This window comes from Dipodomys ordii, unplaced genomic scaffold, assembly GCF_000151885.1.
Source record: "Dipodomys ordii isolate 6190 unplaced genomic scaffold, Dord_2.0 Scaffold5, whole genome shotgun sequence".
NCBI lineage: Eukaryota > Metazoa > Chordata > Mammalia > Rodentia > Heteromyidae > Dipodomys > Dipodomys ordii.
This window is the reverse complement of record NW_012267221.1, coordinates 26619693-26631061: the sequence shown is the minus strand read 5'-3', so window position 1 is coordinate 26631061 and position 11369 is coordinate 26619693. Positions and strand designations below refer to the sequence as shown.

At 38.7% G+C, this 11369-nt stretch overlaps 1 protein-coding gene across 1 annotated transcript in view; it reads right to left on the bottom strand.

Annotated features, from left to right (window-relative positions):
- The window catches only part of Agps (alkylglycerone phosphate synthase), a 107948-nt gene that overhangs the window by 96216 nt on the left and 363 nt on the right, over positions 1-11369 (bottom strand). Inside the window, exon 2 of the mRNA XM_013027544.1 lies at positions 11194-11360. Coding sequence (XP_012882998.1) covers positions 11194-11360 — 167 coding nt within the window. The remainder of the gene's footprint in view (positions 1-11193; positions 11361-11369) is intronic.

The following is an 11369-nucleotide window of genomic DNA, read 5'->3' as shown; positions in this document are numbered from 1 at the left end:
GTGTGTGTGTGTGTGTGTGTGTGTGTGTGTGCTGCTACTGGGACTTGAACTGGGCACTGTCCCTGAGCTTTAGTTCTCAAGGCTAGTCCTCATCACTTCAGCCACAGCTCTATTTCGTGGTTTTAGGTGGTTAACTGGCCCTAAGAATCTCATGAACTTTCCTACCTGAATTGGCTTCAAATTGTGATCTTCATATCTCAGCCTCCTTAGTAGCCAGGCTTATAGGTGTGAGCCACCAGCACCTGGCTACAATACTTTTTGTGCCACTGAAAATAATATTGAATGTTAGTATTTTTTTTACATTTTTTCTTTTTTTTTTTTAATTGTGAAAATACCACACAGAGGAGTTATAATTACATGGGCAAGATAATGAGTACATTTCTTGTCAAGCATTGTTGCCTCCTCCTTTGTTTCCCCTTCCTATCTCCTTTCCCCTACCACAACCCTCCCCCACCATGTTAGTATTTCTTGACACGGAAAGTTTTACACAAGATAGTAAATGAAGCATGATATTTAAGATACTTTATACCCATATGCTTATGGGTATACTACAATGGTGATACCTTAATTACCCTAGATGTTTGTCTTCATTTTGATTATCTACTTTTCTATTAATAAAATGCATGTTTCAGAATAACAAAATTTTATTTATCCTTCCATTTTTATCTTAACTGCCAGTTATTCTGTTAGCAGAAATAAACTTCTAAAGGCTATCCAGACACTAACAGTTCCATCTTCCATACCAGTTTTTTTTCCTTTTTTTAATTGTGAAAATACCATACAGAGGGGTTACAATTACATGAGCAAGATAATGAGTACATTTCTCATCAAGCATTGTTGCCTCCTCCTTTGTTTCCCCTTCCCATCCCTGCCCTCCCATTGCCCCTCCCTTCCATACCAGTTTTATAATCACTATTATATTGTTTATATATTGTCCTACCCAAACTCTAATTCTGTTCTTATCCCAATTCTATCAATGTTTTTAGTCACGCATTTAAGGATTGTTGCATAACATCCTGATACAACATAGTACTCTTCTAATTCTTCTAGTATTATCTTTCTTTGAAATAAAGTTGTTCTTCCATAGCTGTACCAATCACCATGTACCTCCTATACTTCAGTTTTAGGACTTATCACCTTGTAATTATAGAAGTCACAATCGTCTTCTTAGAAAACCTAAGTAAGCTTGAAGGCAAAAATTCCATGTTACTCCTCTTCTTAGAACAGAGAAGATGCTGCATAAACTGCCAACAAACCTAGACAGATGAAATTTTAAGTAAGTGAAATATCAGGAGAGCACCTAATTGATTTAAATGAATCAAAGATCTCAATATTACATCCCTGACTCTTAGCATTTGACTGTATAACTTAAGATTTGCTGTTTACAGCCTGAGAAATCCTAACAAAAAAGTAAGGGAAGATAGAGCATGCCTCCCAATTCAAAAAACTCAAAAGGAAAGATCCCAAACAATATATCCTTCATCCTAGTATCAACAACTACAGTTTCCCAAAGAATAGCACTGAAAAAGATATGAAATGTTGGACAAATGGGATTGCATGAAATTGCAGAGATTCTGCATGGCAAAGGACATAGCTAGCAAGATCAATAGAAAGCCCACAGATTGGGAAAATATCTTCGCTAGCCATACAACAGACAAGGGTCTCATATCTAAAATATACATGGAACTAAAAAAATTAAATCCCCCAACAACAAATCCTCAAAGAAACAAGGACCCAATAAATAAATGGACTAAAGACTTACAAAGAAACTTTTCTGAAGAGGAAATAAGAATGACCAATAGACACATGAAGAAATGCTCAAGCTCCCTAGCCATAAAAGAAATGCAAATCAAAACAACATTGAGATACCACCTCACCCCAGTTAGAATGGCTATAATCAAGAACTCTAATAACAACAGATGCTGGAGGGGATGTGGACAGAAGGGAACCTTACTTCATTGTTGGTGAGAGTGTAAACTTGTTCAACCACTTTGGAAAGTAGTATGGAGGTTCCTCAAAAGACTCCACATAGAGCTTCCCTATGACCCAGCAGTCCCACTTTTGGGCATTTACCCAAATGTTTACAAACAAAACCACACTAAAGCTACCAGTACAACTATGTTTATTGCAGCATTATTTACCATAGCTAAGATCTGGAACCAACCCAGATGCCCCTCAGTAGATAAATGGATCAAGAAAATGTGGTATATACACAATGGAATTCTATGCCTCCATCAGAAAGAATGACATTGCCCCATTTGTTAGGAGATGGAAAGACTTGGAAAAAATTATATTAAGTGAAGTAAGCCAAGCCCAAAGAAACATAGGTCCCATGGTCAGATAAGGTGATGTTAGGAAAATGAACCCTAAGAAATGTATTTTAAATGTTTTTTTTCTTTCATGCATTTGTTTCTAATGCAATTATAAGATTATTTCTTTGTTGCTTTGTTATGTCCCTCCCCCACAGCATAACCCCTGCTTTCACTGTATTTGATGTGGGTATAATTTGTGGAGGGGAAGGGGAAAAACAAGTCGTTTAAATAAGGATACAGGTGGACCTGTTGCAACAATGAAAAGTACAAGTTGTCATGTCGAAAACGAACTTTACAACTTGGGGGGGGGAGCATTGGGTGAGGGGGGAGAGAGGATGGGAAGGGATGGGAAGGGTAAACAAAGGAGGAGGCTACAATGCTTGATAAGAAATGTACTCACTATCTTGCCCATGTAATTGTAACCCCTCTGTACAGTATTTTCACAATTAAAAAAAAAGACTTTAATCAATGATTAAGGGATAATACAATGGATATTAGGATACTTTTCTGTTACTTTCCAAATATATCACAAATGCACTTCTTCCTCAGGTATTTGTACATGTGTTCCTCTACCTAAAATACTCACTTGCCTAAAGATCCTTACAGGTAAGCTCTCTCATCATCTTTAAATATTTGTTCTAATTTCACTTTCTTAGTAATGTCCTATTTAAAATTTGAACCCTACCTCCTTTTTTGTTCAGAGCACACATCACCTTTTAACCTAATAATGCTTAATAATTTTTTCTTTTTATGTTTATCTCTTGTACCCATAGGAATATAAGTTTTACGAGAGCAGAGAAAATACCTAATACATATTACTTTAAGCACAAAATATATTTAAAGAGTTATGAAAAATATGAAAAGAACTTGTGCTATCAGTGTAATACTAAAGAAAAGGCTCTAAACTTCAAATAAAATATCTAGATTCAGATGTAGCTCTACACTCACTAATTAGAAAGTAATTGTTTTCTGACAAGTATCTATGAACTAACTTTTGGCAAGTATCTATAAACTTCAGTCCCTAAACTATGAAATAGGTTTTTGTGAGGGTCAAATAAACCAAAGAAAGGGAAGGAGAGCTAAGCTCAGTGGTGTCTAGCATGTTCAAAGTCATATGTTCAAATTCTCAGGACTACCAAAAACAAAGTCAGGGAGGGTAGGGAGATGGGGGAAGGTAAAAAAGAGAAGGAAAGAGAAAGGCATGCTCCAGGAGTATAATAATTCTGATATGTAGCTAAAGTGTATACATAGTAGGTATCAAGAAATAAGAAGTAGGCCTACACAGGCTAACTAGGACACTTTTATCTAGGAAGACCTTATGCCCTATCAAAAATTTATGTAATATAATCAGTTGATAATGATAATCATATATGCTAATGAGGAAGGTAGAAGACACTTCAGTTACCTTTAAAGTTTCAACCATTCTTCCTAATTTCTCCAAAAACATTTCAATAATACTTCCTTTCTCCAGTTGCCAATGTAGGAAAATACTCAGCGAAAGTAATTTCTCTTGTCTCTCTCCAGCCCTTACTTATACACACCTTCTCAGGGAAGAATGATATGGCTAGTGAGTGAATTCTGAGAGCACTTGGGTAAACTCTTTCTCTCTTTAGAACCTATTCTTTTTTTTTCAGTTGGTCATGGGGCCTCAACTTTGGGTTTGGAACTGTCCCTGAGCTCTTCAGCTCAAGGCTAGCACTCTACCACTTGAGCCACAGTGCCACTTCCAGTTTTCTGGTGGCTTACTGGAGGGAGTCTCATGGATTTTCCTGCCCGGGCTTGCTTTGAACCATGATCCTCAGATCTCAGCCTCCTGAGTAGCTAGGATTACAGGCGTGAGCCACCAGGGCCCAGCTAGAACCTACTCCCTTTGTCTCACCATTTTTTTGTTCCCCTTCCCTTCCCTAATTCAGATGAACATATATAAAATACCCACAGTACTAAAGTCAAATACAATGACAACAGGGGATAGACCATGGCGGGGAAAACAAAAGAAAAAAGAAATCATGTAGTACATTAAAAACAACAAAGAAAAACCTCTTGTGTCCAGTTCATTTCACTTATCATCATCCTATATGGTCATATGTCCATATGACATATGAGCTATTCTAAGTCTGTCCTAGATGTACACTAATTATTACAAATAAGGGAACCCATGGAACCTGTATTTCTTTGGGCCTGGCTTACTTCACTTAATATAATTTTTTCCAAGACTTTCCATTTCCATACAAAGGGGAGGTATCATTCTTTCTGATGGAAGTATAGAATTCCATGGTGTATATATACCACATTTTCTTAATCTATTCATCTACTGAGGGGCATCTGGGTTGGTTCCAGATCTTAGCTATGGTAAATAATGCTGCAATAAACATAGTTGTGCTGGTAGTTTTAGTATGGCTTTGGTTGTGGTCATTTGGGTGAATGCCCAAAAGTGGGATTGCTGGGTCACAGGGGAGCTCTTCGTTTTGAGAACCTCCATACTGCTTTCCAAAGTGTTTACATTACCATCAACACTCACAGTATAGTAGTGTTCCCTTTTGGCTACATCCCCTTCAGCATCTATTGTTACTAGTTTTCTTGATTATAGCCATTCTAACTGGGATGAGGTGGAATCTCAATGTTGTTTAGATTTGCATTTCTTTTTATGGCCAAAGATGTTGAGCTTTCTTCATGTGTCTATTGGCCATTCTTAATTCCTCTTCAAAGAAGGCTCTCTTTAAGTCTTTAGCCCACTTATTAGTGGGGTGGTTGTTTCTTTGAGGATTTGTTGTCAGGGGATTTAATTTTTTGAGTTCTAGATATATTTTAGATATAAGACTTTTATCTGTTATATGGCTAGTGAAGATCTCCCAATCTGTGGGCCTTCTATTGATTTTGCAAGCTATGTCCTTTGCCATGCAATTCCATTTGCTCAAGCTTTCTTTGATTTGTTCTTGGGTCCTTATTAAGAAAATTTCAAGCTGGGCACTGGTGGCTCACGCCTGTAATCCTAGCTACTCAGGAGGCTGAGATCTGAGGATCGCGGTTCAAAGCCAGCCCGGGCAGGAGAGACTGTGAGACTCTTATCTCCAATAAACCACCAGAAAACCGGAAGTGGTGCTGTAGCTCAAGTGGTAGAGTGCTCGCCTTGAGCTGAAGAGCTGAAGGACAGCGCCCAGGCCCAGAGTTCAAGCCCCACAACCGACAAAAAAAAAAAAAAAAAGAAAATTTCAGCCCATGCCAAGGAGCCCTAGAGTTTCTCCTATTCTTTCCTGTAATGGTTTCAGAGTATCTGAATCTATTTGGTCTCTGATCCATTTGGAATTGATTCTGGTGCAGGGTGATACATAAGGATCTAACTTTAGTTTTCTACAGGTGTTTAAACAATTTTTGCCAGCACCATTTACTGAAGGGGGAACCAATGCAAGTGATACTCACAAGACACTATTTTGGAAATGATTTGTACAACTTAGTGGGGAAGGAAAGAGGAAGAAAAATGAGGGAGGAGGTAACAAGTTCGACAAGTAATGTACTACTACCCTACTTCTGTAACTGTAACCCCTCTGTACATCACTTTAACAATAAAATTAAAATTAAAAAAAAAGAACCTACTTCCTCTAGAGATTCAGAGATAGATGTTAGGTAGCTTACAAGAGCTGTCTTTGCCCCTGAAGAGTAGGCTTTCTGTAGCCCAGTACTGCCTCTGCCCAGGCAGTCTATCTAAGTCAAAGCAAGTATTATTAGTGGTACAGACCTAAGGTATGCTCTCCAACCAGCTTCATCAGAAATAAAGCTGACAATTTTACTTTCATCTTTCTGTAGAATATACACATTATCAATTGACTAGCTATTGGAACAGTAATATGATCAAATAATACCACTAAAGCATAAGAAAAGAGCAATAATGAGAGGAGGGCAATTACCAATGCCTTAAGGTATCAGACCATACAAGAATCTTTGACTTAGGGATTACTAATCTGATGAACAGCAGAAGTTATCTTCTCAACAGGAAAATAAAGTTAAAAGGAACAATACTTGTTTGCTAGGTATTCTGTAAAATATTCCCTCTACTTCCCCATCATTTAGTATATAAGACTCAATGAGATATACACATAGCTTTAGAATGATGCCTACTAGGTTGACTTACTCAACTTAGAAATCCTATTACCACCGTTACTAGATAACTCATAGTATGCTTTTCCATTAAATATAAATCAACAAAATGATTTTGCCAAAAGTCATGTGCACAAATAATTTTTGCTTCAAAACGCATTAAGCTCTTGTAGGCTTCAGGATGCAGATCTGAAAAACACAAAAGTTTAACTCTGCTTTCTTCTCTCTTAGAAACTATAGCTGCAGTAGATATTTTAATACTTGTTAAGAATGTTATGTGAAGAAAAGCATAACCAAATCAATTAACTCATATCATTCCTAATCAGATATTATTTTAATCTGAACCAGAGTTTATGACTTCTGTAAAAACTGAGAGCAACTCTTAGTAATGTAAACCACAATGAGATTGTGGCCAAGGGTAAAATGGGGAAAGCGCTTAAAAATGCATGATAGCAAGCAATGTTTTTCCTCCTCTTTTTCATAACATTACAATAGCTCTAATTCTGAACTGAGATTCTCAAATCTGAGCCTCCTGAATAGGAGAATAAATGTGCATCATTAATACCTGCCATTATAATTATTTTTTCTTTTCATTTTACTAGTGTAAAAACAATAGCCATTTATTAAACATCAACTCTCTTCCAGATTCTACATAGTTTTGTCTTCTCGATGCATATTAACGAAAATAATTTATAAACACATTACAATTGCTTTCAAAACAACTGAAAAAAATCTAAAACTAAGACAAAAAAGTCACATACATAACTGATATTATATTAAAGAACTTAAAGTTCCATTCAGAAGGTCAAAATAAAAGCTATATGAATAACACACAAAGTAAAAAGAAGAGTACACAAATAACTCACTGTCAAAACTCTGCTCATCAACTTCAAATACTAAAACTATCCATACTTGGCTAAAAGTAATTGGAACCAACTCACAGGAGACCATAGGACAAGTAAGTCACTGGTCTGGGTTATCAGCTTCTCATTCCTTAGGATTCTCTCATCCCTTTTCTATTTTTGATCAGTGTCCTAAAGTTCCATGGAACGTAGTTATTTAATTTTCAAGTATCACCTAATGCACTAACCTCCAAAACTCTCAAATCTATCCTTTCCTTCCTATTTTCACTGCCATGATCATGGTTTAATCCTTCAAGATTTTTTACCTGTTGTGCTAGAACAGCCTCCTCTAGCTAATTTCCCCATGTTTACCTTCTCCAATCCTTTCCTAACAATAATTAATGCTGAAGTGACATTTCTCAAACTCAAATTCAATCTGACTAGCTTAATTCCTAGGATTCTCCATCACCCAAATTCCTAAGTTATTTCATTTTTCTCATGTTTATATTATCTAATATGCTATATTATTTGTCCACTGTCTATACTCCAACTAAAATGCACATTCCATAAGGACAGTTTTTGTTCACTGCTATATGTTACTTGTTTGAATGAGTGAAATGAATGCAGGAATGGGCTAATGAACTACATGCAAAAGGCTTCCGTGACCTACCAATGCTCTTCTCTTATTTATTTAATCTCTACCTCTATCAACAATGAATTACTCACTTTCACACTCCTTTACTTTTACATACCCACATGCTATTCCCTCTGCCTGGAATATAAAATTTCCCCATCATCCAATCATTCCTCCAGAAGGCTTCTTGACAAAATAAGTCATACTTTCTTTTGTGCAACATCTGTACCTTTGTCTATCTGTACCTTTGTCTACACTGGTTCTAATTAAACTATTAAACATTTCATTTCCCTTCCCAGACTGTGAATTCTTGGGGATTTTTTTTTTTTGTCTTTTCTTTTTTGGTACTGGGGATCGAACCCAGGACATTGCGCTTGCTAGGCAAGCGCTTTGCCGCTGAGCTACATCCCAGCCCTCTTGGGGATTTTTGTCAGGAACTCAGGACCTCACACAGCTAGGCAGGTGTTCTGCCACTAAGTCAAACCTCCGGCTCTTTTTTGCATTAGTTATTTTTGAGATAGGACCTTGCTTCCCTAGTAAGTGAGCACCTGAACTCACCTAGATTGACCATAGCTCTGGGATAGGCGCCACTACATCCAGCTTTTTCCTTTGAGATAGAATTATTCAGACTTTTCTTCCCAGACTGACCTGGAACTGCAATTCTCCTGATCATATAGTTAGGATGACAGGCATGAACAACTGCACCCAGCTACTGGCTGAGGTCTCCTGTATATGCCAATGTTGGCCTCAGACAAGATCCTCTTAATCTCATCCTCCAAATTAACTAGAAATACAGGTGTGAGCCATCAACACCAGACCTAAACTTGAATTCCCTGAGGCTAAGGATTTCTCTCTTCATCTTCAGTGCCTATGCTGTCCCTGCATTACTCTGCAAATATTCATTAAATTAATGTACACAAACTATTCTGGAAGAAGACTAAAAGCATGCTACATCAAGAAGTCACTACTCAGAGTCCATGATAAGATAACAATTACATATGTAACTTGAGGCTAGGGTGAGAGGGGAAACAATGGGGGAGAAAGATGGAAGGGGTAGCATTGATCAAGATGCATTACACTTATAACCTGCCATTTGGAATTGTAACTTCATTGCACAACCACTTAACTTAAAAAATACAACCAATACCAACATCCAGAATAAGAAAAAAGAATGGACAAATTACCAAAGGATTCAAAAATGAATCATATAGCTGTAATTATGCCTTACTGGAAATACATTCTGGCTCCACTTACCTCCATCATTTGCCTTCCCTTTAGGCTCAATTTTATTGCTGGCAACCGGAAGCCCAGCGAAGTAGTAAGAAGTAGAAGGCAGACCTGAATTTCCCATGAATAATCTATTAAGATCACTCTCAAAGAAGTGTTTGGATTTCATAATAGCAATATTTTGTTTAATGCAAGTTGGTGTTGTGTTTTGAGCTAGTCAAAACCCCAGCATTCTAAGTAAACTACAAAGTCTTTATACAGGACTAGATTTTACCACTAGCCATCTAAACCTGAGCTCCTCAACAACTATAACCTAGGCCATAAACACGCTACAGTTGGGCCTAGGCTATTGATGCCTTCAGTCCTTGGCAGCAACACAGACAACTTTGGACCAGTTACCTTCTGTCCTAAGATGCCTCACTCATTGACCCAGTAGAAACATTAATGTTTTTTCTTCATAATACTGTGGATGAAGGCCACTAAACCCAACCACAAAGAAAACCTACCTTCCCAACTTAATTCCAACACATAAATGTGCAATCACACACAGATGCATACAAATGAGTAGATATAAAAAGTATGTGAAGCCATCTGGAATAGAGAAAAGTCTTAAGCCCAGTGACAGCTAATATAATGTGAGGTTAATATGATCCTTCATCCCTCTCTCCATCACCACTGTAAGTTCTGGGAAAATAAACCTCTAAATTATTTTCCAAATAGGTTACCTACTCCCAACAGTTTGCCTCCTTCAGATAATACAGTCCAAGTTTCTCTTTCCACCTTTGGACACAATGGAAAATCATAGCTACTGTTTTAAGAGCTTATATAACAGGAAAGCACTGGATCTTTTTCATTCTACATTTCTCACAGATACACTGGCAAGGCAGGGATTATGATTACTATACTCATTTCTTAAAATAAAGTGACTAGCCGGGCGCTGGTGGCTTACGCCTGTAATCCTAGCTACTCAGGAGGCTGAGATCTGAGGATCGCGGTTGAAAGCCAGCCCGGGCAGGAGAGACTGTGAGACTCCTATCTCCAATAAACCACCAGAAAACCGGAAGTGGCGCTGTAGCTCAAGTGGTAGAGCGCTCGCCTTGAGCTGAAGAGCTGAAGGACAGCACCCAGGCCCAGAGTTCAAGCCCCATGACCGACAAAAAAAATAAATAAATTAAATAAAATAAAATAAAGTGACTAAAACTCTGAGGCTGAAATGTCCAGTCATACAGGCGAAACTGCTGCATGAAATTCTAACCAAGATCTAGGGTCATGAGAAGCCAAGTAGTTTAAAAATTAAAACACTGTGTAAGACATGGTAACATATACCTACAATTCTGGCACTTAGGACACAGAGAAGAAACCTGAATTCTAAAGAGAGAGAAAAAAAAAAGTAATGAGAACAACTTGGCACCAAAGTCAGTTTAATGGGCTTTTTAATTCTAACCTACCACAAAGTACATCTGACAAGCCTGCAACCGACTTTTAAGTAGCTTATATTATTTGGGGGGGGGGGGGACTCCTGACGCAGCAGGTGTCCTAGCCTTTTATTTGTGTATGTTTCTTCCTCTGCAAAATAGGTAATAACCACACCTACTTCATAGTTTCCGAAGAAGTACAACAAACAACGGACAGGGAACAAACTCTGCTGCTTTGAAAGTACACATTAACCCCAGGAACACTTTTTTTTCACTTTCCAAGTTTACACACGCTGACAAAAAGCTACATCGCAGAACACAGCGACTCGCAGTAGCTTTCATCAAGAATGAAGGAACCCCTTCCCCTACAACTCACCCTAAAATCATGAACTAGTGTTTGCAGTTTATCTCTCACTCATCCGCTTAAAAAAAAAAAAATGTCCCCTACGGATGCGGAAGCGTACCCCGCCGACACCGTCAGCACCTTCCCCAGAGCAGCGCTCCCCGCCATCCCCGCCGCCACACCCCTGCGCCCAGGCTTTGCGAATTACAAGACGTTCCTGGGAGTCTCCCTCGAGAGCAAACTTAACACACCACGAGCCCGTTCCACGCCCGCAGCCCCCCGGCGCTCACTTCAGACGGAGAAGGGGCTGCTGGCAGCTGAAACTCACGAGAAGGGAGTCTTGTCAACCCTGTCCTCAGTTCGGTGCCTCAAATCGTGACCGACCCCCCCCTCCCCTCCCGCGCTGTCTGTCTTCCGCGAGGTCACCCGGTACTCTGGGGACGCGGGATGCTCTCCGCACGCCCGTGTCAGCTCGCGTCCCGCTCCGCGCCTGCTCTCCCGCAG